Source organism: Sorex araneus, chromosome 2 (assembly GCF_027595985.1).
Source record: "Sorex araneus isolate mSorAra2 chromosome 2, mSorAra2.pri, whole genome shotgun sequence".
Classification (NCBI taxonomy): Eukaryota; Metazoa; Chordata; class Mammalia; order Eulipotyphla; family Soricidae; genus Sorex; species Sorex araneus.
The window spans coordinates 34,801,352-34,828,764 of NC_073303.1; the positions used below are offsets into that span (position 1 = coordinate 34,801,352).

A 27,413-nucleotide genomic window follows, 5' to 3' on the forward strand; every position below is an offset into this window, starting at 1 on the left:
GTCTGGCGCGGAGCGACGTGCCGGGGGTCTGGCTGGCTGGGGGCGGCGCCCGCGGGAGCCGAGCCTGGAGCCGAGCCTGGAGCCGCGGCCTCTGGTCCCCGCGATGGACTCGACCGGCGAGAGTATGGGGGAACCGGCGCGGACCGCGGGCGCCGGCGGCCGTGAGTGCGGGCGGGCGCGGGTGGGCGCGGCGGGCCGGGGCGCGGGTGGACGCGGCGGGCCTGGGGGCGAGGTGGACGCGGTGGGCCCGGGCGCAGGGTGGACTCGGTGGGCCCGGGGCGGGGGGAGAAGGCGGTGGGCCCGGGGCGCGGGGTGGATGCGGTGGGCCTGGGGGCGAGGTGGGCGCGGTGGGCCCGGGGCGCGGGGTGGATGTGGGTCCGGGGCGCGGGGTGGACGTGGGCCCGGGGCGCAGGATGGACGCGGTGGGCCCGGGGGGCGGGGTGGACGTGGGCCCGGGGCGCAGGATGGACGCGGTGGGCCTGGGGCGGGGGGAGAAGGCGGTGGGCCCGGGGCGCGGGGTGGACGCGGTGGGCCCGGGGCGCGGGGTGGACACGGTGTGTCCGGGGCGGGGGGAGAAGGCGGTGGGCCCGGGGCGCAGGGTGGACGCGGCGGGCCCAGGGCGCTGGGTGGACGCGGTGGGCCCGGGGCGCGGGTGGATGTGGCAGGCCCCGGGGGCGGGGTGAACGCAGCGGGCCCGGGGCGCGGGGTGGACGCGGTGGGCCCGGGGCGGGGGGAGAACGCGGTGGGCCCGGGGGCGCGGGATGGACGCGGTGGGCCCCGGGGCGCGGGATGGACGCGGTGGATCCGGGGCGCGGGGATGGGCGCGGTGGGCCCCGGGCGGGGGGGAGAACGCGGTGGGCCCGGGACGCAGGGTGATGCGGCGGGTCCTGGGCGCGGGTGGACGCGGCGGGCCCGGGGGGGCGGGGGTGGACGCGGTGGGCCCGGGGGGCGGGGTGGACGCGGTTGGCCCGGGGGGGCGGGGTGGACGCGGTGGGGCCTGGGGGCGCAGGGTGGACGCGTCGGGCCCGGGGCTCGGGGTGGATGCGTCGGGCCCGGGGCGCGGGATGGACGCGGCGGGCTTGGGGCTGGGGAGAAGGCGGTGGGCCCGGGGCGCGGGTGGACGCGGCGGGGCCCGGGCGCGGGGTGGACCCGTTGGTCACACCGCGCCTGCCGGCGGGAGTAGGGACGCTCGTTCCCGGGTCCCTGCGCGACCGTCCCTAAGCACCCCTTTGTACGGGGAAAGAGGATCACGGGGGCTCATGTGGGGGGTGCTCGGAGGACTGCGGTGCTGAGATGCGCCCGCGCTGGGCCCCGGCGCCTCCCTTGGCCCCTGAGCTGCCTTCAGATAGTGAACGGGTGTTGGGGGAGGGGTGAGGGCAAGAAATCCCGGCCAGGGACCCACGCAGGGCCGAGGCCACAAAGCCGTGCAGGGCTGAGGAAGGGGAGACAGGTCAGTTGACACCGCTGGTGTCTGGGCCCACACCCCCCTGGCACTCTGGCTGCACCCCCTTCTAGGTCAGGGAAGACTGAGGGTGTCAGCGCCGGGCGGGATCTGGGCTGTCTGCTTGATTCTCCTGGTCAATCAGAAACGTCTGGAGCCGCGGGTATTCCCCAGGGTGCTCAGGGCCCACCTGGCAGTGCTGGGCACGCGGTTCTGAGGAGCCACCAGGCCTGGGATTGGCCGCTTGGACCAAATCCTGGCCCTCCCTGCCCAGATGTACAGTGAGAAACCAGGAGGGCCTGAGTGGGAGACAGGAGCCCCCCTTCTCTAAGATCACCCCAAACGCCCCCTCTCAGAAACTGCTTCTTGGGCCTGGACCGCAAGATTCAGGAAGGGAAAGTGGGGGGTCACAGTGGTGCCAGGAGAAGATGGGGCTCTAAGCAGCTCTCGGGTAACTGGTGGTAGCTTGGGAAGGGAGCAGGCCTTTGGGGGTCAGTGGAACGGGTGTTTCCTTGTCCCCGACTGTCATGTGAAGCCTCTTCCAGGAGGCTTTTTCCTGCCTTTTCGAGCATGTGTTTCAAGAACGTAAGAGGTTTTTTTTTTTTTTTTTCTTTTGCTTTTTGGGTCTTATCAGGTGAAGAGACCATTGGGATGCTGGGACTCGAACCCGGGTTGACTGCGTGCAAGGCAAACACCCTACCTACTGTGTTATCACTCCAGCCCCAGAACTAAGAGTTTTAATTGGGGCAGCAACTTCCTTCCTTCCTTCCTTCCTTCCTCCCTCCCTCCCTCCCTTCCATCCTCCCTCCCTCCCTCCCTCCCTCTCTTCCTTCCTTCCTTCCCTCCTTCCTCCCTCCTTCCTCCCTCCCATCCTCCCTCCCTCCCTTCTTCACTCCTTCCTTCATTCCTCCCTCCCTCCCTCCCTCCCTCCCCTCCCTCCCTCCCTCCCTCCCTCCCTCCCTCCTTTCCTTCCTTCCTTCCTTCCTTCCTTCCTTCCTTCCTTCCTTCCTTCCTTCCTTCCTCCCTCCCTCCCTCCCTTCCTTCCTCCCTTCTTCCTTCCTTCCTTCCTTCCTTCCTTCCTTCCTTCCTTCCTTCCTTCCTTCCTTCCTTCCTTTTTTCTTTTTTGTTGGGGACAGTTGAGAACACACCCAACTGTGCTTAGGGATTACTCCTGGCTCTGTGCTCCAGGGACTCTGAATAATGAGGACAGAATTGCGGTTGGCGTGTACAAGGCAAGCACCTTAGCCCCAGTCCTATCTCTCTGCCCCAAGATAATTTACTTTGGGGCACAGGGGTGGTTCCGTGGCAGAGGACCTGCTCTGTATGCCATGAGGCTGTGAGTTAGACCTGCGAGAGCAGCAGTTTGACCCTGGCTCTGCTCTGTGACCCTTGAACTCGCACCTAAGTGTGTTTGACTCACAGTGAGCACCACTATGAGCAGTGTATTATGAGTGCCCCAGTACCCCCCCCCCCAACACACACACTGGCAACCGAGGGAAGAAGCACACAAAACTAAAGCTCATGGGGCTGGAGCGACAGCACAGCGGGGAGCTCCTTGCATGCAGCTGTGCTGGGCTCAATCCCTAGCATCTCATACGGTCCCCAGGGCCCCGCTAGGCGTGATTCCTGAGTGCAGAGCCAGGAGTAAGTCCGGAGCACCACTGGGTTTGATGCAAAAACCAAAAAAAGAAAAAAAGGAAAAAAGAGAGAAAAGGTTACTGCGCTGGTGGCAGTGAATCCCTGTCCCAGCCCCAGGGCAGCCCTGGGGTCCCAAGAAGGGGGCGACGTGCCAGCTGCCCAGGTGGGTCAGGCTGGTGTCACCCATCTGCGGGGTTTTATCCGATCTTACTCATTTGAACACGCGATGAGCTTAGGGAAACCCCCCCCTTTCCCGGGGGAGGCGTCGTGGCCTCTCGCTGCTTTCTCGGAGGGGAGGCAGGGGGCTCCCTAACTCCTCTTGTTTTGGAAGTGGGGGCGCACAGCCAGTGATGCTCAGGGGTCACTCCTAGCTCTGCACTCAGGAGGTACTCCTGGGTGGTGCTCGAGGAAATACCTGGAGTGCCGGGGATCGGTAGTTGTTTGGGTTTTTGTTGTTGTTGTTGGCTCTGGGGCCACATCCCGAGATGCTCCGAGGTTACTCCTGGCTCTGCACTCGGAAAGTACTCTTGGCTCGGGGGACTGGGGATCGAACCCGGGTCAGCCTCATGCAAGGCAAACACTCTGCCCGTTGTGCTCTCGCTCCCACCCCTCTTACTCCTCCTTTGGCCCCACTTCTCCCCACAGTGCTCCCTCTGGAGCGGCAGCTGCACGAGGCTGCCAGGCAGAACAACGTGTGCAGGATGAGGGAGCTGGTGGCCCGGAAAGTGAACGTCAGGGCCAGGAACCACGTGAGTGCTTAGCTCCTCAGTGGGGCACCCGGGCGGGGCGCCGTGGGGAGGTGCCCCACAGGTGGGACCTTGCCGGGGCCACACTTGCATGTGCCTTAGGGACTTGGGCAGCTCCAGAGACCCTGTAACCCCAGTACCCACCCCAGATGCGCCCAAGAAACCTGGGCTGGAGTGAGAGGGCAGGGGTGAGGGGTGAGGGGTCAGGGCTGGCAGGAGGATAGACGCGGGCTAATGCCTGTCTGGGCAGCATCTGTGCTCCGGCCTGCGGGGCTCAGCACTGCGGGGGGCTGCACGGTTAGGGGGCAGCCCCCGGCCTGCCAGGGACAAACCGCTGGTCAGGCCTCAGGGAAGCCCGGGGTCAGCCCCGTCCTCGAGGGGAGGGAGAGAAAAGCCTGTCCTTCTGCTGGGGCGGTGAGGAGGGGCGTCAGCGGGCAGGGGTTCCTGGAGACGCTGAAGCCTGGGGCGCGAGCAGGGCCGGGGGTCGCTGCAGCGTCTCCCTCTGAGGGATGGGGCCAGGCTGTCTCCAGGCATCACTCCGTGGGGCGCTGGGGACTTATGGGGTGGCAGGGATTGCACCCGAGTCCCCCACGTGAAAAGCCTGAGCACTAGCCCTGACCTGTCTCCCGGTGCCGGATTCTCTCGTCCCCTCCCACTCGTCACCCTCCTGCTGCCTCCCTCACTCTCCCTCACCGTCACACTCACTCTCACGCTCTCTCAGAGCTCTCTCTCTCTCACACACACACACCACACCACACCACACTACACACACACACACCATACCACATACCACACTACACACACACAAACCACACACACACCATACCACACACCACACACACACACCACACTACACACACACAAACCACACACACACCATACCACACACCACACTACACACACACAAACCACACACACACCATACCACACACCACACCCCCCACACAAACCACAAACACACGCCACACACATATCACACTACACACACCACACACACACCACACACCACACACACCACACACGCACCACACACCACATACATACACACTACACACACACCACACTACCCCCCCCACACCACACACCACACTACACACACATACACATACAAACCACACACACACCATACCACACACCACCCCCCACACAAACCACACACACACCACACACACACTACACACCACACACATACACACCACACACACACCACACTACACATACACACCACACTACCCCCCATACACACACACCACACACCACACACCACACACACACACACACACACACGCATGCACGCGTGTGCACACACTGTGGGCCTCACCCTCTCAGCTCAAGTCATCAGAGAGGCCAGCGGGCCGCTCATTCCCGATGAGCCAGTGAGGTGTGTGGGCCTGTCGGGGTGCAGGCACAGGGCTGGCTCCCCTCGGAGGCGGCATCCTGACTAGGTTCATTATGGACCCAAGGAGGGGAGAAGTGTTGGTTCCCAGAGGACCACACAGAGAACACGTGTGAGATTTTCCAGAAACTCTGGGTCAGAGTCCAACATCCCGGGGTGTCCTGAGGGTCGAGAGCAGGAGACCTACCCCAGCGGGCAGCCAGGGAGGTGGGGGTCGGTCACGTCCCTCCTCGGGGGAGGGGAAGTTACCGCGGGGCCCCTGGCGCAGGACAGGGACGAGGGAGGACCGTCACAAGGAGCGGAGGCCCTGCCTCGGACCCAGGGCTCCTGAGTTTCCTCCGCCAGCTCTGGGCAGGGCTGAGGGGCCCCGGGGCTTACGGTTGCCCGTCCCCCGGCAGGAAGGCAGGGTGGCCCTGCACTGGGCCGTGGCCGCTGGACACGAGGAGGCGGTGCAGCTGCTTCTGGATCGCGCGGCAGCCGTGGACGACGAAGATGTGGTAGGAACCGTCATGAGGCGTTCTGTCTGTCTCTGTGTGTCTGTCCATCCTTGGCACCGCGAACCAGCGTTGTTGCCGCTTAGCAGAAGTGGGGAAACGGGTGAGGAAGGTGGTCATAGCGCCAGGGCCGGGGGTCCCACGCTGACTCCATTCTCCTTGGCATAGTCACGAGGGCACCGAAGAGAAAGGGTGTCCCTGCCCCTGCCAGGCGGTGAATGTGAGGCTGCTGTGTTTGGGGCCCTTCGGGTTTGAAATTAAACACTGGCTTGGACCAGAGAGAGCAACCTGGGAGGCCTTGCCTTGCACCCTGCCACCTTCGGTTGGATCCCCGGCACCACGCCGGGTCCCCTGGGCCTTGCCAGGAGTGATGAATAAGCCCTGAGCACTGCTTGGTGTGTCCCCCACCAAACAAACCCCAATAAAACACTGGAAACTTTCTTTTTTTTGCTTTTTTGGGTCACTCCTGGCTCTGCACTCAGGAATTACTCCTGGCAGTGCTCAGGGGACCCTATGGGATGCTGGGAATCGAACCCGGGTCGGCCGTGTGCAAGACAAACGCCCTCCCCGCTCTGTTATGGCTCCAGCCCCGAACACTGGAAACTCATACATCATTTTTTTTTTTTACCCCCGAGACCCCAAAATCACCTGGTGTCTTTCCAGAGGAACTGAGTCAAAAAATATCTAGAGGCCCTGAGGTGTGGCTCACATGGGTCCTGGGTTCGATCCTGGCCCCTGGGGCCCCCATTCCCAGCAGCGTGGCGGGGCCTGGTGCAGGTGTGGCCCTTCCTATGTCTCCCCTGTGGCCAGCACTAAGCGCCTGGGGAGACAAAGGCAGGCTGGGGTGTGACCTTCAGCCGTAGGGCGGGGGCACCCCCACCGAAGCCTCCGCCTTTGCTCTGCCACCCAGGCTCCTGCGGTGCTCCCTGTGCCCAGCCCCCTCCTCCCCGCCTAGGCTAAGCGTCTCTCTGGGCTGGGCTCTGAGCCTGTGCGCCCCCTGGGCCCTCGCGGTGGCCCGGGCCAGCCCCTGCCTCTGAGATGCCATGACCGGCCCCGCTCTGTCCCCAAGATTCCAGAGTCTGAGCACACGGTTTTTTTTTTTTTTCTTTTCTTCCTTTTTTCTGGGTGGGGGGGGAGGAGGTGAGGGCACACCCGTCGGCGTTCAGAGCTGATTCCTGGCTCTGCACTTGGGGATCACTCCCGGTGTGGCCTGGGGAACCCGATAGGGTGCTGGGAATCGAACCCGGGCCAGCTGTGTCCAGACAAGCGCACCACCTGTCGAACAGTCTCCTGGGCCGGGTTTTGCCTTTTGCCTGAACCACTTTTACCCCAACACATTTTGGTCCCGAAGGGGAATCCGGAGGCTTCTTTGCCTGGTTTCTCTCGTGAGAGTCTTGGTGAACCCGGGGCGGAGGGCTGCGTGCCCGGGTGCGGCAGGCGGCTGCCCGCTCAGCTCTCCCGGCTCTGCCACCTCCCGAGAGCCCTGAGGGGTTGTTTCCTTAAAACTCCAGTCTGTGAAATCGAGGTGGGTTCAGGACGGGACTGTGTGTGAGGGGTTAGTTGGTCAGTCCTGGCCTCTGGCCCAGGCTGCGGGCGGCTTGGGGCATGCCAGGAATGGGCAGGTCAAGGGGACACGAAGCCTTCACGCATTGCGAGTTGGGTCTGCATGTCTGCTCCAGCTGGGCTGGTCAGCACCAAGCCACCCCGTGGCCTCATTCTGTGGGTGACACATCGTCCAGGAACCTAGGGCTGCTCTCTCGCTCCCTCTCTCTCTCTCTCTCTCTCTCTTTCTCTCTCTCTCTCTGTGTCTCTGTCTCTCTCTCTGTGTCTCTCTGTGTCTCTCTGTCTCTCTCTCTCTGTCTCTCTGTCTCTCTCTCTCTGTCTCTCTGTCTCTGTCTCTCTCCCTCTCTCTCTCTCTCCCTCTCTCCTGTTTTTGTTTTTGGGCCATACTGGCAGTGCTCAGGGCCTGGTGGTGCTCAGGGGATCACATGGGAATCCGGGGATCAACCTCGAGTTGGCTTCATGCAAGGCAAACGTCCTCCCTTTAGCCCCTCCCACTTCTTTCCCCAACACTCAGTGCAGCTTGGAACAGCTCCTAACTCAGTGCTCCGGGGCTGTACCCAGAGGTGTTGAGGGGACTTCGTGTGGCCGGGGTGGAACCCAGGGCTCAAACATGAAAAGCATATGACGTGATCCGGCTCTTTGACCCACTCAAACAAACGAACAACGAGATCCCAAAGGCTGCACTGCACACACAGGCCTGTCCTCTGCCACTGGCGCCACCTCCTGGCCATAAATATATTTTTGGTGTGTCTAGGGGGCGTGTGGGGCACAGGCGCGGGGCCACGGATTTGCTCAGGGCTTTGCAAGGAGGGACTGACCCAGTGAGCGGCGGGCGTCTCCTGCACTCCTGTCCCTGTCGCCCACCTCTGTCTGCGGTTCTGGAAGACCCTCGAACTGGCATTTGAGAACTGGCAGGTGGGGATGTGGCCTCCACCAGTCAGGGCATCAGAAAAGCTCTCCACAGTGGGTGTGTTGTTGTTGTTGTTTTAGCCACACCCAGCGATGCCAGGGCTGACTCCCAGCTCTGCACCAGGAATTACTCCTGCTGGTGCTTGGGAGACCCTCTGGGATGCCGGGGATTGAACCCAGGTCGGCCGCGTGCGAGACAATCGCCCTCCCCGCTGTACTGTTGCTCTGGTCTCTCTCCACAGTGTGGTGGCTTCCACGAAACTCATTTGGAAAAAATATTGTATTTCACTGCGTAATTGTCACAGATTTTCCCCATCCCCTGGAATGGACCGTGTGGGGCCAGGGGGCTCTCCCAGGGCCGGGGTGGAGCCTTTACACACAGCCCATTGGCCCCCAGGCCCCCTGGTCTCGGGAAGTGGCCAGGCCTGGTCCTGGTGGCCGCCAGCACCCCAGAGCCCCAGCGTCTCCCAGCCGCAGTCCCTAGCCCTCGTAGCCTGGATAGGCGGAGCATCCCTGGGGGTGGTCCCAGCCCCCTGAGCTCGTGTGGAAGCCAAAAATATTAAAAGTGGGATGAGACCGTTATGCAAAGCTTTTTTTTTTTTTTTTTTTGGTCACTCCTGGCAATGCTCAGACCCATTCCTGGCCCTGTGCTCGCAGATTTCTCCTGGCGTGTTTGAGGGACCGACCAAATGGAATGCCAGAGACTGTGTTCAAGGCCAACACCCTACCCAACGTACAATCTCTCCGCCCTCCCCACCCCCGGAAGTTTTTAAGATGTATTTATATATCTGATTTTTTTTTTGTCTTGGGGGCCACACCCAGTGGCGCTCAGGGATTCCTCCGGGTGGAGTATGGTAAATTGTGGCGCTGTCCACATTTTGTGTAAAAATGGTGTTTCTGAAACGATGCTGAGTATAGTGGCAACTGATTCATTGTTAAGTTATCGAAGCAAGAACAAAATTGGCATATTCGTGTGTGGGTTTGAATACCTAAAACGGAGCCCCCGGAATGGGGGTCCGTATGCTCCTATGCTGTATGATTCTACATGCCTCACTCGTGCCCCTCACCCGTGTCCTCTCCCCCAGTTTGGAATGAACGCATTGCTTCTGGCTGCCTGCTATGGGCATTTGCATATCCTCCAGACCCTGGTCCGTTCTGGAGCCAACATCCACTGTGAGAACAAGGTGAGTCCTTCGAGTTCATTCTGTTGTTTTGCTTCTGGCTTTGGCCCACACCCAGCGATGCTCAGGGCTTACTCCTGGCTCTTCCTGCAGGAGTCACTCCTGGTGAGTCTCAGGAGACATATGGGATGCCGGGGATTGAACCCAGGTTGGCCACATGCAAACTAAGCCCCCAGTGCACTGGCCTCTCCACTTTATAAAATGAAGATTCTGTGACATGTTTGACGTTTGATGAAATCCTGGGGCTTTGGAGACTGATTCAACCTCCATCCCTTCCCCTCTCGAGTGGGTGGTTAAGTGGGTGAGGCTGTAAACGCCAATTGAATCCACAGCTGGTTTCCATGGCAACCAGCCTCTATCCTAAAGCTACCTGGGGGTGTCCAAGTCACCTCATTAGCATAACAAAGGACACCTTTCTCCTAGGCTTCCTGTGCCAGGGATGAATCCAAACCTGTAACTCTGTCACTGGGTAACCTGGTGAGGATCAGGCTTGGCCTTTGGCATTTCCAGTTTTAGAGACTCTTCCAAGAGGTTTTGTTTTGCACTTCAATACAGGCAAATGTCAGAGATCCTTTCTTATAGCCTTTTTTCCCATCTGAAAAACATCTTATTTGGGTGTCCAAATTATTTTCTAAACATGTTGTTTAATCGATCAGTTTTTAGTCTCCTATATATTTGGATAGGTTTATTTGGTTATTTACTTAGGTTTGGGGGTCACGTGGGGCCATATTCAGGGATTACTCCTGGTTCTACACTCAGGGATTAATCCTGGTGATGCTGGGGGGACCATATGGGATGTGGGGGGGGTGGGGGATTGAATCGGGTTGGCCTCATGCAAAGCAAATGTCCTTACATGCTGTACTCTCTATTTCTCCAGTCCTTGGCTATATTTTAAAATAGTGGGTATTTTGGTTGTTGTTGTTTTGTTTTATGGGCTACACCCAGCAGTGTTCAGGGCTTCTTCCTGGCTCTGTTCTTAATGACCGCCCTATGGGGGATGGGGAACATATGCAAGTGCCCTACCTGCTAAACTATCGCTCTGGCCCCACTGGTCTTTGTTTTGGTTGGGGGCCACATCTGGGTTGCTGAGGGCTCCTTGGTAGTGCTCAGGGTACCTTGTGCTGCCAGGGTTCAGACTGGGGCTTCAGCCAGAGAGCTCCAGCCCCCTGACCTGGAATGTACACATCTTCCGTGTTTACTTGGATTTGGCAGGTGGGCAGCCTAGTTGATGGTCAGGAGGGGCAGCGCCATTCTATTCTTTTTTTTTTTTTTTGCCTTTTGGGTCACACCCGGTGATGCACAGGGGTTACTCCTGGTTCTACACTCAGGAATTACTCCTGGCGGTGCTCAGGGGACCATATGGGATGCTGGGATTCAAACCCGGGTCGGCCGCTGTGCTATCGCTCCAGCCCCCATTCTATTCTTTTATAGCCCACTCACAGGCATGATCTTTTAAAAAAAATTTTACTTATTTATTTATTTATTTTATCGAATCACCATGTTACAGTTACAAAGCTTTCATGCTTGAGTTTTGGTCATACAGTGATCAAACACCCATCCCTCCATCAGTGCACCTTTTCCACTGCCAAAGTCCCCAGTATGCCCTCCTCCATCCCACCCCTTCCCCCGCCTGTGTGGTAGACAATTTACACAATACTCTCTCTACTTTGATTACATTCAACATTTTGACACCAGCCCCAGCATTATTTGGAATTTTCCTGCCACCACTCAAACCTGCCGAAAAGGCGATGCTAGACAATTCGTTTTGTGTTGCTTGTTGTGAATAGCATATGAATAGCTCTCGCAGCCGTGCGCTCCTGAAATTCTAAAATTTTAATAATTAAGGTCGGGAGAGATCTCTGCAGCGAGCTTCTTTGTTTGTGTATCTCTGGATCATGGCCTTTCAGGAGCTTAAAGCGTAGCCAGGGGCAGTTCGTGGGCTTCATCTCAGAGCCCCGTGGGGCGGGGGCCGGATGGGGGGAAGGAGAGGGACGGCTCCTCTCCTGTCCCGTGAGACCTGGCTTTTCGCTGAGTTCTGGAAGACGGTGGCCGCTGGGATTCCTAGGGGGCAGGTGGAGGGACAGCACCTGTCCCCGCCTGGAGTGGCCCGGCGAGAGAGGGCGAGAGTAGCCCATTGCAAGGTCGGGAGGCATCTCTGCAGCAAGCCGCTCGGTTCCGAGGTTCGTTTGTGTGTTGAAGAAGGTCTTATCAGGTCTTGCTTTCTGGATCCACAAGGTGGGTCAGACTTAGGACTTTACTTCCCAGGTAAACCCTGGGGGCTTTATTTCTCAGACACTTCATTGCCCTGGGCCGCCTCCCTGTCTGTCTGCCCACAGCAGTGTCACCTCCTGGTGATCGACGCGGAGCCCCAGCATTGCTCTCCCTGCTGTGGTTGGCCTGGGCGAGCAGGTGCAGCCGTGTGTGTGTGTGTGTGTGTGTGTGTGTGTGCACGCGCGTGGCTGCTCTCGGCTGCCAGTGCTCTCCAGCCTCACCTCCCTCCCCAAATGCCCAAATGCTGCCAGTTACCGAGACTCTCCCCATCAGTGCTGCCGTTTATTCCTTCCAGTCAGCCCCCCACCCCCCCGGCGGGCGGGTGGGATTCTTTTTTTTTTTTTTTTTTTGCTTTTTGGGTCACACCCGGCGATGCTCAGGGGTTACTCCTGGCTCTGCACTCAGGAATTACTCCTGGCAGTGCTCGGGCGACCATATGGGATGCTGGGAATTGAACCCGGGTCGGCCACGTGCAAGGCAAACGCTCTACCCAATGTGCTATCGCTCCAGCCCTGGGCGGGTGGGATTCTTATTCCAACCTGACCCATCAGGAAACGGAGCTCAGGAGCTACAGGTTTGGGGCTGAAGAGAGAGTCGGGTGGGCGGGAGCCTGTGTCCCGGGTGCCCGTGTCACTGCAGAGGACCTGGGGCGCGGCCGGCACCCGGCTGAGACTGTCTGGCTCTGCCGCAGGACGGCCTGGGCCTGCTGCACTGTGCCGCGCAGAAGGGCAACCTGCAGGTGCTGGCCTTCCTGGTGGAGGAGCTGGGGGGGCTGCCCCTGGACGCCGCTGACAAGGTGAGGGGCGCCGGGGGAGGGAGCAGGGCCCTGCGGCTCTGGGGGGGGTGCTCCTGTGAGTGGAGAGCATCTGGGGGTGCGGCAGGGGAGCAGGGGCGGGGCAGCGGTCCTGAAGGAGGGCACAGTCCAGCCCAGGAGGGCTGAGCCCCGCGAGTAGCCCCGCCTCCGGAGCTGCAGGGGGCCTGGGGGGGCGGGAGAACCCCACTGTGGTTCTGCTCTGGGCTCTGGGGGTGGGGCGGGTGAGGGGGGCAGGGCAGGGCCCAGGGTGTTGGGGAGCGGAGGCGGGAGGTTCTCTCTCTCCCCAGCTGGGCAGGACCCCATTCCAGCTGGCAGCGGAAGCTGGGTACCTGCAGGTGTTGAATTTCTTCGTGGACCTGGGCTGCGACCTCAATGTCAAGGACAAGGTGCTGGGGCGCGGCCAGGGCTGGGGCGGCTGCTGGGACAGGGGCCAAGGGGTGGTGGTGCAGAAATCAGCAGGGGGTGGGTACCCTCTGGGCCCCCAGGAACACCGAAGCCCTGTGACGGTGTCAGCCGGCGGGCGGTGTCATTGCACTGCATGGGGTGGGGGTGATGTCGGTGGGCCCCCCCCAGGGAGGCTTCTGTGAGGCGGGGAGGAGAGAGACAGTCACTTTCTCGCGCTCCGCCTCTGTCCCCCCGAGACCCAGCTGGAAAAGCCGGGACTGATAAAGTCTTCGAGGAGCCCCTGCTCGGCACGGGCCAGAGTCCGGCCCACCCCCTCCTGACGTCCGCTCGGTCTTCTTGGCACGGGAGTTGCGTTCTTGGGGAGCCCCAAACTCGTGCTGGGACGAGGAATTGCTTCTTTCAGGAAAGGAGAGTCAGTCCTAGGCGTTACCCAGGGTTGCCGGGCTCTTGTCTCACCTCGCGGAAAAGGACTGCAGGAGTAGATGGTCAGGGAAGTGGAACAGGTTTTATTGGGGGGTTCTGGAAGGGGAGGAGAGAGGGCAAGTGAGAGAGAGAAACACGCTCCAGAGAAAGCACGGGCTTCTCCCCGGGGGAGAGAGCCCCTGCACACACCCAGCGCTGGACTTGGAAGCCGGGAGTGCACAGCTCGCGAGGGGAGACGTGGGCGACACAGGTGCCCGGCACGGCCGCACACGCGGCACGTGGGCTCGGGCAGCGTAGCAGACACGGGGATCTCTGAGTCAGAGGGTGACGCCAGCCCCGAGTGCTGGGGCCGAGCCTGCCCGCATCCCTGGCACAGAGTGGCGTCCCCTGCCCACAGCCCCGCCGCGGGCAGCCCTGGGCAGCTCTGAGGGAGACAGAATCGACTGTGGAGGGACCTGGCGTGCTCAGCGCTGACTCACGGCTCTGCATTCAGGGCTCCTTCCTGGAGGGGGAGGAGGGACTCCACGGGGTGCCGGAGATCGAACCGGTCAGCCACATTCAAGACAAGTGTCTTCCCCTGCTATATTCTTGGCCCAAAGTTTTGTTGTTGTTGTTGCTGTTGTTTTGTTTGTTTTGCCACACCCGGCTGTCCTCAGCGCTTAGTCCTGGCTCTATGCTTAGGGAATCACTCCCGGTGGTGCTCAGGGACCCACATTGGCAACATGCAAAGGCAAGTCCCCCTAACCTGCTGCTGTCCTGTCTCTTAGGCCCCCAAGGCTGAACTTGAGGCTTTGTGTATGGGTGTGGGCACTCACCACTGGGCCTCCTTCCTGGCCCTCCCCACCACACTGCCTGTTCAGATAGTTACTGAACCTTTCCATGCACCCTAGGCCCAGTTCCATATTTCCTGTTGGAATTTGGGGCCACGTGCAGTGGTGCTTCTGGCTCAGTGCTTGTTGATCGTGGCAGTGCTCCAGGAACTGCACGGGACCCGCTGGGCCGCCTAAGCTCCGTCCATCCAACTGCCCAGCCCCCTGCTAGGTGCTGGGGAAACCTCAGGGGCTCCAAAAGGTGCCTGCCTTGTGGCTGGACATTCTGGCAGTCAGACGGCGGCCTGGCAGGGTGGCAGCTGGTTGGAGGTTTGGAGCAGCCCCAGGAGCCGGCCGACGGCAGTTCCCGCCCTCACGGCCCCCGGGCCGGGCCTCCTTGTCTGTGAGAAGCGGCTTCAGCGACAGAGCCAGGTTGTTGGAGCAGGAGTCACGGGCGGCCGCGGGCGGGAGCACTTCTCCTTCGGACTTTTGCTCTTAGAAGTAACGATTCCCCTGGGCCAGAACCAAGGGGCAGCGGGGCGGACGCTTGCCTCACACACGGCCAGCACCACATTTGCTCCCCCAAGCCCCTCCAGGAGGGTCCCTGAGTGCAGGGCCAGGAGTCAGCCCTGAGCACTGCAGGGTGTGGACCCCCCAAACAGAAACAAAACCAGAAAAGAAGTATCCTTTACCCTAAAGCAGGAGAGGCTGGGCCGCAGAGCACTGTTGTGAGGTCCAGGGCCAGAATCCTGTGTGAGGGTTAGAGTCTTGGTATCCCCAGGAGAACAAAATAAAAGGAGGGGCTGGAGTAACGGCACAGCAGGAAGGGCTCTTGCCTTGCACACGGCTAACCCAGGTGTGACTCCCGGCACCCCATACGGTCCCCTGAGCACTGCCGGGAGTGATCACAGAATGCAGAGCCTGGAGTAACATCTGAGCATCGCCAGGTATGAACCCAAAACAGAAAAGAGAGAGAGACAGAGACAGAGACAGAGACAGAGAGACAGACATAGAGACAGAGAGATAGATACAGAGAGAGAGAGACAAGACACACAGAGAGAGACAGACACAGAGACAGAGACAAAGACAGAGGCAGAGAGGCAGAGACAGATAGAGAGACAGAGATACACAGACAGAGACAGAGAGACAGACATAGAGACAGAGAGATAGATACAGAGAGAGAGACAAGACACATAGAGACAGACACAGAGAGACAGAGAGAGACAGAGAGAGCGAGAGAGAGGGCGCACCAGTCTCAGGGTGCAGCCGCTTCTCTGGGACCATCTACCTGTGTCCCCGGACTCCAGCTTGGTGGCCATGCGAGTGCCGGGCCTGCGTGTCCCTTCCTCCCTGTCCCTGCAGGAGGGGAACACGGCCCTGCACCTGGCTGCCGGCCGGGGCCACACGGCTGTGGTGCAGAGACTTGTGAACCTGGGGCTGGGGCTGGAGGAGAGCAATCAGGTGAGTGGGCAGCGGGGGGCAGGGGTGCCGGTGGAGCACAGCCCAGGACAGGGGAGCCCGTGGCCAGCCCCAGGCAGGGACGGGGTGGGGGTTGGCAGCAGTTCCCCACAGAGTTGGGGGCGGACAGACAGAGCGGACTCAGGGGTTGGAGGGTGAGTGTGGCTATAGCACGTGCCCCCCCAAGAGGGAGCATCCCGGGGGCTCGGGACGCCCTGGCTCACGCCCGCCCGTTTCAGAGTGGCCAGACGGCCCTGCACGCCGCCGTGGAGGGGGTGCATCTGCTGTGCGTGCGGCTCCTGCTCCGCGCCGGGAGCAGCGCCAACGCCGTCACCCAGGTAGGCCCCGCCCGCTCTGTGCCCTGGCGTGCCAGGCCGACCCGGGGGGGCGGGAACTGAGGCCGTGGGCAGCCCCCCGGGTTCTGGGTCCCCACTGCTGAAGCCACTTACCCCTTCTCTCCACCGGTGCTGACCCGTCCTAGCAGTGCTCAGGGGCCCTTCCTGGCTCTGTGCTCGGGGCTCACTCCCGGCTCTGTGCTCAGGGCTCACTCCCGGCTCTGTGCTCGGGGCTCACCCCCGGCTCAGTGCTCAGGGCTCACTCCTGGCTCTGTGCTCGGGGCTCACCCCTGGAGACCACTTGAGGTGCTGAGGTGCAAAGCAGGGTCCCCTGTGTGCTAAGCAAGAGCCTTGATCCTTGTGCTTTCTCTCTGGTCGCTGCCTTGTTTCCCAGTTAGACATGGGGCTGATACACGCAGAGCTGAGGGCTGTAGCCACTGAGACGCCTCAGCCTGGAGCCCCGTGGGAGACCACACTGGGCACAAAGTCAGGCCTGCATAGACCCCGCCATTTCCCTCCGGCGATGCACAGGGCTTACTCCTGGCTCTGCACTCAGAAATTACCCCTGGTGGTGCTCGGGGACCATATGGGATGCTGGGAATCGAACCCGGGTTGGCCACGTGCAAGGCAAACGCCCTACCCGCTGTGCTATCGCTCCAGCCCCTCTCCCTGGCCTTGGGACCGTCTCCAGGTGCTGGACAGGCCCGGAGCGTTCCTCAGGCGGGGCTCAGTGTTTTCCTCTTGCTGCTGTGACTCTGCCGGCGGCGCGCAGGGTCGGGGGTGGAAGCCGGCGCCTTGACTAGACTCCGCCTGGGGCCGCAGCTCCAGTGCCCTGTGTGACTTTATATTTTCACTCTCTTTCTGGGATTCAGAAATCTGAATATTATAGCAAAAAAAGAACAAGAAATAATACAATGCAAGTAATAACATCAAATTAGAGTTCAGAAGGGGAATGAAAGTTATAAGACCCTCCACCCCCAAGAAAAAAATAAACCCCACCCACACATTTAACACAAAGGTATTAGTTAAAGAGAATCAGAGGGCTGGAGCAATAGCACAGCGGGTAGGGCGTTTGCCTTGCATGCGGTTGACCCAGGTTCGATTCCCAGCATCCCATATGGTCCCCCGAGCACCGCCAGGAGTAATTCCTGAGTGCAGAGCCGGGAGTAACCCCTGAGCACTGCTGGATGTGACCCAAAGAGAAAAGAGAGAGAGTGAGAGAGAGAGAGAGAGAGAGAATCAGAGCAACAAAGGGTCAGAGACAGAGACAACGAATAGCAAAATGGCAAGTGGAAACGGAATGTAGAACTCCATCAAGGCTGAGCCCTTCTGGATGCGCACGGTGCCATTTGAGCCTGGCTCTTCAGAACAGCTCTGGCCCTGTGACAACTGCTTCCCCAGGCCAGGTGGGGACAGCAGAGCCCCAAGAAGAGGGGCAGCCACCCAGCATTGCTCGGGGCTCAGGTCCCCAGCCCTCTGCCCCTGCATGCCAAGAGTGGTGTCTGTGGCCGGGCCTGCCAGCTGCTGCGAACCTCTCTGAGTCCATTCCAGGGACCCCAGCGGGCTGTGGCCACTGGCCCACAGCGGGGACAGATCCCTGCAGGCTAGACAGTCACTGACTTCTCCAGCTGCAGGTTGCACGGGGCTAGTAGCCACTGGGGTGTCTGAGATGCAGATGGGGTGATCGAGGCCCGTGGACGGGCCTTCCGGCCCGGCGCTGCCATCTCTGCTTTTCCAGAAACAGAGCAGCTGCCTCCACTACGCATCCCTGTGCGGCTCCAAAGACGTGGTCCGGGCCCTTCTCCAGGCGGGAGCCTGCACCAACCTGGCTGACCACGTGAGTGTGGGGCCTGGGGGGCGGGCAGCTGGGAGACTCCGGGGCCTTTGGGGCCTGGAGAGGGGTGGGAAGCAGCGGGGTGTGGGCTGGTGTGATCCGGGAAGCGAACCACTTCCTAGGGGCTCAGCACTAGAGACCCTGCTCACACTGCCTTCCACGGGGATTATCTGCTCCGGTTTTCTTTCCCTGGTTTTGGGGCCACCCCCAGTGCTTCTCCGTAGGAAGGAGAGACCCAGAGCAGTTTTATGGCTTTGTACTGTCGGACTGAAACAATAGAACAGCGGGTAGGGCATTTGCCTTGCACGCGGCCGGCCGACCTGGGTTCGATTCCTCTGTCCCTCTCGGAGACCCCGACAAGCTACCGAGAGCATCCCGCCCACACGGCAGAGCCTGGCAAGCTACCCGTGGCGTATTCGATATGCCAAAACCAGTAGCAACAAGTCTCACAATGGAGCGTTACTGGTGCCCACTCGAGGAAATTGATGAGCAACAGGATGACAGTGCTCCAGTGCTCCAGTACTGTCCCGTCATGTGTCACGGTGACCCCTAGAGGGCGCTGCGGAGGCGGCCGTGGCCCGATCCACAAGGGCTGGGTGTCAGGGCACAGCAGCCCACACAAGAGGCCTCAGCCACACGTCTTAAGTTTCCTGAGCATCAGTGTTTCCGTTTGTGAGAGATGAAACTTGGGAGGCGAAGAGCAGGGCAGAGTGTCCTGGTCCATGTGGGGTCCGAGTGAGCCGATCAGGGAGCAGAAAGCCACCGCACATTGCTTTTGTTCTTTTTTTGGGTCCGGGGCCACGCGTGGCAGTGCTCAGGGGTTACTCCTGGCTCTGCACTCAGCAATTATCCTGGTGGGCTCCGGGGACCACAGGGGGTGCTGGGGACCAAGTCCAGGTCGGCTGTGTGCAGGGCAGGTGTGCTCCCCACCTGGCTCCGGCCCCTGCTGTGCTCATCCTCTCTTGCTGGCCTTTTATCATTCCCCCCCCCTCCGCTGCCGAGTGCTGACTGAGCCCAGTGTCGGGTCTCCCATGACTTTGAGAGAAACTTTGTCAAGTCCTGCCTTGATTCTGCCTCGGCTCTGAGTCCCACGGGGCACCTGCAATGCTTTTCAGCCGCCCTGTGCCCTTATCTCTTCCCAGAGGCAGCAGACGCCCCTGCATGTCGCGGTGGAACACGCCAGGCACGATATCGCAGAGATGCTGCTCCTCGCTGGCGTGGACTTGGACCTGCGGGACAAGGTACCTCTACTCCCGTGTCAGCGCCTGCCGGAGCTTCCTGGGCTCCCTGCTTGCCAAGACCAGAGACCTGCTGTAAAGGTCTCCTGCTCTCAAAGCAGTCAAGGCCTCCTGTCTTTCATCAGCCAGCACAAAGGTCACCACCTCCAGGAAGCCATCCTGTCCTTCCACCACCTGCCCTGCCTCCTACGAGGCCTTTTCTATGATTGGCTGTTGGGTTTCATGATCTCGGTCAGACTTTGAGCCTGTCACCTGGCGGGTCTGTTGGAGAGAGAGCCCCTCACTCCCTGGCCCCCTCCAGGGGGAAGAAGCGTGACTGTATCCTGTCCTGTGCAGGCTCCTCCTCGGGCCGAATGTTCACAGGAGTGAGGGCCGGGGGTGGTGCTGAGGGAGTCCTGACTGGTGACCAGGACTCGGCAAGGCCAGCTATGGGGAGCGGGTGGGGGACGGAACAGACCTAAGGCTGGTCCCGGGTGGCTTCTTGGCTGTGAGCTGGGTCCTGCGGCCACGGCTGGAGTTTCTTCTTCCAGGGGGAGGGGTTTGATCCCACCCTGGACAGTGTCTGGGGGCTACTCCTGGCCCTGTGCTCAGGGCTCGGTGCGGGTGGTGCTGGGGATGGAGCCGGAGCTGGCCGCGTGCGAGGCGCGTGCCTTCCCGCCTGTGCTGTCTCTCCTGCCCGGCAGGCAGAGTTTCCACCAGCTCCAAGGGGCTTTCTCACTTCTGTGTTTTGGTCTGTGTTGGGCCACCCCTGACAGTGCTCAGGACCCTCAGGGACGGGGCTTGGGGGACCCTCTGGAGTGCTGGAGACTGAGCCTGGGTCAGTTGAGAGCAAGACAAGCGCCCTGCCACCCTACCACCGCCCAGACCCCACTGCTTCAAGGGCAAAGGGACACAAGAGGGAGCATGGGGAGCGGCCCAGGCCGGGGCCCAGGCCCTGCAGGCAGAAGGCCCCGGCTCAGTCCCTCCGAGAGAGGATTCTCAGTGCCTCTGGTCAGTGTTCGGGAGGCACCCCACCCTAAGACACCTGGAATTCTCCATCGCTCTGCTGCCTTTGACCGAGTCCGCTCTGCAAATGTCTGTGCAGAGTCTGTGCTGTTGGGTTTAATTCTCTGCAGGCCAAGGCAGGGGAAAGCCGGCTGCCCAGGTCTCCCAGGTGCTGCTGCTTCAGAAGACCTCAACTAAACGCAAAAGTCAGTGGGGCTGAAGGGATGGTACAGAGGGGAGGGCACGTGCCCTGCACGCAGCCGACCCAGGTTCAATCCGTGGCATCCCAGGTGTTCCCCTGAGCACCACCAGGAGTAATTCCTGAGTGCAGAGCCAGGAGTAAGCCCTGAGCACCGCCAGGTGTGGCCCAAAAGCAAAACAGAAGAAGGAGGAGGGGAAGAAGGAGAGGAAAGAAGGGAGAGAAGGAAGGGAGAGAGGAAGGATGGGAGAAGGAATCCTTTCTGGGATGATGATGATGATGATGATGATGATGATGATGATGATGATGATGATGATGATGATGATGATGATGATGATGACTGCCTTATTCTGCTGGACTTTTCCACATCCCTCACTGTGCCTCCCCCCCACCCCCCCTTCCGCAAGTCTGCTGTTCCCCGGTGTAGATGGCTGGAAACCACTTTCTCTGGGAGGGAGGGTTTGGCCGGTGTTGGATGCCTTCGATGGCTCCCGTAGAAACTCGGCTTCTCCTCTCGTAGCAAGGGAAAACCGCCCTGGCTGCGGCCGCGCGCAGCAACCACGTCAGCCTGGTGGACATGATCATCAAAGCCGAGCGATTCTACAGCCGGGAGCAGGTATGGCCTCAGCCGCCCTGCGGGGCGGGGCGGGGACGGGGAGCACTGGGCTCCGGGCAGTTTGCTCTGAACCCCGGTCCTGGCCTCAGCTGCCGGAGGGGTGTGACAACCTGGAGATGGCACTGTCCACGCACACTGCACCCGGGGCCCAAGTGGCCACACGGACCCCAGGGTGCTGGCTTTGCACGCAGCCAACCCTGGCTCCCGCCCCATCACCACATACGATCCTCAGAGCACCCCCGGGCGGTCCCTGAGCACTGTGCCCCCAGCCAGAACAAAAGCAGACTGAAAGACTGGCCAAGTCCACTGCATCGCAGCCCAGTGAGGGCGATCAGGTCGTGCGGCCATCAGGCCGCTGCTGCCCTCCTGAGTGACGAGCAAGTGTGTGCAGGGATGAACAGAGAGACGGCTCGGGGTGGATGAGAGGCACCAAGGACGGGAGCACCCAGGTGCGATCCCCTGGTTCCGTCCCTGGCACTGCACAGTCTCCCTTCAGCACCGCCAGGTGTGACCTCCAGAGAGACGGCCACGGGGCTCCGCTCTCTGCTCACACCTCCAGGTCTGCTCTGCAGAGGTGCTGTGTTCAGGCGACTCCCTGCGAGCCTGAGAGCCCAGCAGGAACGTGTGCTGGGATCGACTGGTGATGCCTGCCGCAGGCCCGCAGAGCCAGGGCAGCCCGGGGGCAGCGTCTTCGCTAACCCAGATGTGGAGGGCAGGTGGAAAGATTTTTTAGTGTCTTCAAAGGTGTTTATTTAGGTTTGGGGTCACACTCAAGCACCTCAGGAGCTGCTTCCGGTTCAGTTACGGGGGGACTCCAGCCCTTCCTCTCTAGCCCTTTGGGTTCTTAGAACTGTAAGAACTTGATGTTGTCAGGTGCTTTTGTACTTTTTCCCCAAAGTATAGGGGCTGGACAGTGCAGTAGACAGGGCACTTGCCTTGCATGCAGCCTACCTGGGTTCGGTCCCCAGCATCCTAAGTAGTTCCCTGAGCCCGCCAGGAGTGATTCTTGAATAGAGCCAAGAGTAAGCTCCCCAAAGCAAAACAACCCCTCTCCCCCCCAAAAAAAATAAATCAAAGTACAGACTGCATTATTCTAGAGAACTTTTGGGGTATGTGTGTGGGTTGAGTCATACCTGGTGGTGCTTAAGGGCTTACTCCTGGCTCTGTGCTCAGGGATCACTCCTGGCAGGGCTTGGGGGTCCGTATGTGGTGCTGGAGATCAAATTTGGGGTCAGATGTGCAAGGCAAATGCCCTGTGCACTGTATTCTCTCCAGCACTGATTTTTATTTATTTTTATTTTTAAATTTTAATTAATTAATTTATTTCTTGGTTTTTGGGTCACACCTGGCGATGCACAGGGGTTACTCAGGAATTACTCCTGGCGGTGCTCAGGGGACCATATGGGATGCTGGGATTTGAACCCGGGTCGGCCGCGTGCAAGGCAAACGCCCTACCCGCTGTGCTATCACTCCAGCCCCAGCACTGATTTTTTAAGAATAGGAATGCCCCGCAAATGACCCCTGAGTGTAAGACCAGAAGTAGCCCCCAGCAGTGCTGGACGTGGTCCGGCCACACCTTGCAAGTAGGGACCAACGCCAGGCAGTGGTGGGTCATCTGTGGCCTGATGCTTTGTGCTAGGGGACCTCTGGGGACCCTGGAACCACAGCCAGCAGTGCTCGAGGGCTCTGCAGGGCTGGGGGCTGAACATGGGGCCTGGCCATGCTGGCATGTGCTGTGTCCCTTGCGCTCATTCCACGACCCGAGATCTGGCTTTTCTGCCCCAGATGAAAGCCGGCCCATTAGACATTCATACACAGGACTGACTGGACATGGTCATACTCGGGGATCACTCCGGGGGGTGCCTGGGAAACCATGTGTGGTGCCGGGGATTGAACCGGGGCCAGGGTGAAGGTCTTAGCCCCTATCCTCTCCCCGAGCTCGGTAACGGCCAACGCCCGGCATCCTTCCCAGGGGCTTGCGGGCCACGATGGGTCTCATCAGGACAGTGCACAGTGCTCTCGAGCCTCACCTCTTGCAACTTGCTTTGGGCAGAAAAGTCCTACCAGCAGCCCTCACAGGAGCTGGGTGTGGTGAGCCTGGTCTGGGGCCCCGCCTGCCCGGAACCACAGCTGCAGGGCCATTCCGGTTTCCACCGTCTGGTCACAGGAAGGAGGGGTGCCGCCACGGCTCCCTGGGACGGGGGCTCCGGGGTGGCAAGAGGCTGGATGCACAGGGAAGAAAGAAAAGGAATCTTGGGGTGAGCAGCTCCTGTTTGAGCCAAGCAGGTCAGAGAGTCAGGAACCCCAGGGGATGGACCGGAGGGATGCTACACTGAATAGGACATTTGCTTTGCACACGGCCCACCCAGGTGTGATCCTTGGTCCCGTGTGGCATGCTGAGCCCCTCCAGGAGGGATTCCTGAGTGCAGAGTCAGGAGTAATCCCTGAGCATCGCCAGTTTTGGTATTGGTGGCCCCAATACCAAAAAAAAAAAAAAAAAGGAAAGAAAAAAGGAAAAGAAACCCAGGCAGAGAGATAGCATAGTGGTCAGGCTCTTGCCTTACATGTGGCCAAGCTGGTTCAATGCCCAGCACCCACAGGATTCTCCAAGCACTGCTAGGAGTGATCCCTGAGTGCAGGGCCAGGAATCAGCCCTGAGCACAGCCAGGCGTGGGCCAAAGCCGAAAAAGAAAACCAAAACCAAAACCCGGACGGTGGGGAAGCCCCAGGCCCGCCACGGCTTCTCTACTCTGGGGGTCTGCCCCGCAGGCTCGCCTCTCGTGCAAGGACCCTGCGGACCCCGTGGAGAAGACGGTGACCTTTAAGTCAGACTTTCGGCCGGAGATGCGTCCGCTTCGCTTCGTGCTGTGGCAGCTGGCCTCCAAACACCTGCAGCCAAACGAGTGGAAGCAGCTCGCGGACTGGTGGGGGTTCACGGAGCCCCAGGTCGAGGCCATTGAGCAGCAGTGGACAGGTACCACCGGTGGCAGGGGGTCGGGGCCCAGGAGGGATGCTCGGATTTCTGTGCTTCAGGGAATAAAGCTTGTGTGGCCCCCAGCCCCAGTCCACATCCAACAACCCCCACCCCCCACCGCCCAGACACACTCAATGCCTCCAGGCCTGCGTGTGCTGCCCAGCTCTCCCGTGACCCTTGAACTCGGGTCCTTTGTGAAGTCAGTCCCAGCTGTGACCACTTCCACAAACTAAGCCCAAGGCACTCCCGGGAAAGTGGGGGCAGCTGGAGCCACCCTAAGGTCCCTCGGGAAGCCTTGGCCCTGTATGACAGCAGGACACAGAAACAGAAACGGGGTGAACAGTAGAAAGAAAAAGGGTTGGAGAGATAGTACAGAGGGGAGGGCGCTTGCCCTGTAATGCAGCCGACCTGGGTTTGATTTCTGGCCCTCCATATGGTCCCCGAGCCCACCAGGAGTCGTTCCTGAGTTCCTGAGTGCAGTCAGGAGTAAGCCCTGAGCACTGCCGGGTGTGGCCCCAAAACAACACACACACACACACACACACACACACACACACACACACGAAAGGAGAAATTTGTAAATGCCAGATTTACAATAAAAGAAGTCCAGAAGAATAAACTTTAAAGCTCTGAGGATAAAACAATCAGTGAAGTGACTAAGCGTAAGATACGCAAACATCATGGTTGGGTCGAGAGTCGGATTAGTTTTGTCTGTTCCCTTGCTTCCCTCCACCCTAAACATACACCCACGGAGCAGTGCTCAGGGGTCACTCGTGGCTCTGCACTCAGGAATCTCTCCCGGCAGTGCTTGAGGGACCACATGGGATGCCAGGGATCAAACCCAGGTCAGCCGTGTGCAAGGCAAGCACCCTCCATGCTGTATTATCTCCCTGGCCCGTTATTCCCCCCTTAAAAAATATTTCCTGTGTGAATGGTGACTTTGTCTTCTGGAAACAATTTCTCATTTCGGGCACCCGCACCTCCCCATCACCTGAGGCTCCTCCAGGCGGTGTTGGTAGCTCGTGCACGTGGTCCGGCCAGTGTCAGCTGGGGGCTCCTCCTCTCCCTCTCCCCATGTCACTCACAGGCACCAAGAGTTACCACGAGCACGGCCACCGGATGCTGCTCATCTGGCTGCACGGGGTGAGCACTGCCAACGAGAACCCCTGCAAAGCGCTGTTCGAAGGCCTCATGGCCATTGGCAGGAAGGAGCTGGCAGGTAAGCAAGACCCGGCCCCGGGTCTGTGTGGCCCCCTCTGGAGTGCAGGACCCTCCAAATGCCCTCAGACCCCCCTGCTCGGGTGCTGTCTCCAAACCCTCCAGGTTCCTTCCTCGCAGCCCTGGGCAAATGACCGTGCCCATGGCCCTGGCTTTGGCCATCTGGGTTGGCCCTGATGACCCCTGATCTTTCAGGCCCCGGCCACTGAGTCCAGCCTTTCTCACTCTCTCCCCTATTATTCTTTCTTTCTTTTTTTTTTTTTTAAAATCCCTCTAGCTCGGAATAAAGCTAGAACTGTTTGTTGGCTTTTTTCACCAGCACCAGGAAAGGCGAGACTGGGGGTGCAGCTCAGAGGCAAAACTGAGTGAGAGGTTCGGGAGTCCCATCTGGTGACAATAAGGAAGACAATGGCTGGTTCATGCGGAGAGGAATCAAATTGATTTTTTTTTTCTTTGCTTTTTGGGTCAAACCTGGTGATGCTCAGGGGTTACTCCTGGCTCTGCACTCAGGAATCACCCCTGGCGATGCTTGGGGGACCATATGGGATGCTGGGAATCGAACCCGGGTCGGCCGCGTGCAAAGCAAACGCCCTACCCGCTGTGCTACTGCTCCAGCCCTCAAATTGTTTTTTTTTTTTTAATTTAATTTTGTGTGTGTGTGTGTGTGTGGGGCACATCCAGTGGTGCTCCCAGCTCTGCACTCAGGAATCACTCCTGGTGGCTCATACGGGATGCCGGGGATTGAACCCAGGCAGACACCTCACCCTCTGTACTATTGCTGTGGCCCCGGCTGTTTAATTTTGACTAAGGGCCGTGTCCACGAGGGCCTGGGGATCTGGGCAGTGCTGGGCCCACCAGTCTCCGGGGTGCCGAGGACTGAACCAGGGTCTCACCCGTGCTCGCAAACTGCTCTGCCACTGCCCGAGCGCTACAAGCCTGTGGCCGCCAGAGTCGTTTCTCTTCTCAAATTGCCCACATGGGAGAACACGCCCCTCAAGGATGAGGCGAGGAGCAGCTGCTGGTTTGGGGGCTGGGGACAGTGCTCAGTGGCTTGCGTGTCTGAGGCCTTGGGTCTGATCCCCAGTGCATGCACAGACACACACACACACACACACACACACACACACTCTCTCACACATACACATGAGCTATGGGGCCAGAGAGATAGTACAGCAATTACTGTGTCTCCTTTCAGTATACGCTCTGGAGGACAGTCAGAATGTGGCCTTGTGTGGCGAGGCCCTGGGCACGGAGTGACACTTCCCGTCGTCTTTGGCAGAAAATATCCGGAAGAAAGTGAACGCAGAGCCCCGGGCCCCCAGGAGATGCTTGGCCATGTGACCCGGAGCGGGGACCAGGGCACAGAAGAGGACAAGCACTGAGGGCTTTTCAGTCTCGTAACTGGACAGGCCTCCAGCTGCTTCCTGTGACGCCCGGCAGACACTGTGTGACGTGCCCTGACCCTGGTCCTTCGGACATACTGCAGTGTGCCCTGACATTGGTCCCTCAGACACTGTGTGACGTGACGTGACACTCGTCTCTCAGATATTGTGTGATGTGCCCAAACTGGTCCCTCAGACACTGTGTGACGTGCCGTGACACTCGTCTCTCAGATATTGTGTGATGTGCCCAAACTGGTCCCTCAGATGCCTTGTGATGTGCTGACATTGGTCCCACAGACTGTGATGTGTGACACTGGTCCCTCCTCTCCTCGGGTCAAGCACAACTTCACTTCTGAACTTCTCCTAGTCCTTCTGTCCCAAGCCTCACTTCCGTCCCCAGGACTTTGGGATTGCATACTCAAGTGCCAGCTACTCTAGGGACACGGGTTGGTGGGAAGGAGTTTTTCTTCAGGCCCTCGCACCCTGAGAAGGCAGGAGTTCTTGTCCCAACAGGACCCAACCTCTGGCCTTGGGGTTAAAGAAGCTGGCGGGAAAGTCAGAATAAACTCTGGTTGTGGACAGGGGAGGGGAGGCCTGTCTGGAAGCAAGATGGAGCCTCTGACGCTTGCTCACTTGTCCCCTGAGGTGAAACTGAATCTACCCAGACAGGCTCTGGGGGTGGGGGTGAAAAAGCAGGTAAGTTGTGGCGAGACTCGAGTCCAGTGTTACTATGTGCCGTCTACCCAGCCTGACCGTTTCCTGGCAAACTGGATGCCGCTTCCCTGGCTCCGATGGGAGAGGGTGGGGGTGGGGGTGGGGGTGGGGGGGCGCCTCAGCTATTCCTTTGCCCTGTCTGTGACTGATTTCAGATGTAATTCAACTATCTCAGTTATAGCTTAACGCATATACTTGAAGTGGACATAATCATAGGATCATTTTCAGTCTCTTCAGCTGAAATTTCTGTCTCTGGGACTTTGCCTTCAGCATTGATGTCTACACTGTGCCTCTAGAAAATTCGCTACTGCTTAAATGGCTTGAGAGAAAGGTCTGTGGTGTTTCTTCTGATTCGCAGTGCTGGCGTGGAA

General features: G+C 59.7%; 1 protein-coding gene across 3 annotated transcripts; it reads left to right on the plus strand.

The window, feature by feature from the left end:
- ANKDD1A (ankyrin repeat and death domain containing 1A) lies at window positions 1–27,376 on the plus strand. Of its 3 annotated transcripts, none has more exons than XM_055126283.1 (14): window positions 1–161; window positions 3,725–3,828; window positions 5,620–5,718; window positions 9,273–9,371; window positions 12,331–12,435; window positions 12,741–12,839; window positions 15,453–15,551; window positions 15,788–15,886; window positions 17,622–17,720; window positions 18,860–18,958; window positions 20,659–20,754; window positions 23,524–23,728; window positions 24,816–24,947; window positions 26,226–27,376. In XM_055126283.1, the coding sequence occupies exons 1-14, from the start codon at window positions 104–106 to the stop codon at window positions 26,285–26,287; spliced, it is 1,455 nt and encodes a 484-aa protein (XP_054982258.1). In that variant the 5' UTR covers window positions 1–103; the 3' UTR covers window positions 26,288–27,376. The 3 variants fall into 3 exon arrangements, with proteins under 3 accessions (XP_054982258.1, XP_054982257.1, XP_054982259.1); XM_055126282.1 differs by having other exon boundaries at window positions 3–161; window positions 26,142–27,376; XM_055126284.1 differs by lacking the exon at window positions 1–161 and adding an exon at window positions 1,328–1,450 and having other exon boundaries at window positions 26,142–27,376.
- Window positions 27,377–27,413: the final 37 nt, after the last annotated feature.

What these genes read in the sequence shown, in the direction of transcription:
- ANKDD1A (XM_055126283.1), top strand. Translation starts at nt 104, where the DNA reads ATGGACTCGACCGGCGAGAGTATGGGGGAACCGGCGCGGACCGCGGGC. An exon ending in CCGTGGACGACGAAGATGTG is followed by an intron (nt 5,719 to 9,272) that starts GTAGGAACCGTC and finishes CCTCTCCCCCAG; the next exon opens with TTTGGAATGAACGCATTGCT. An exon ending in GGCTGGAGGAGAGCAATCAG is followed by an intron (nt 15,552 to 15,787) that starts GTGAGTGGGCAG and finishes CGCCCGTTTCAG; the next exon opens with AGTGGCCAGACGGCCCTGCA.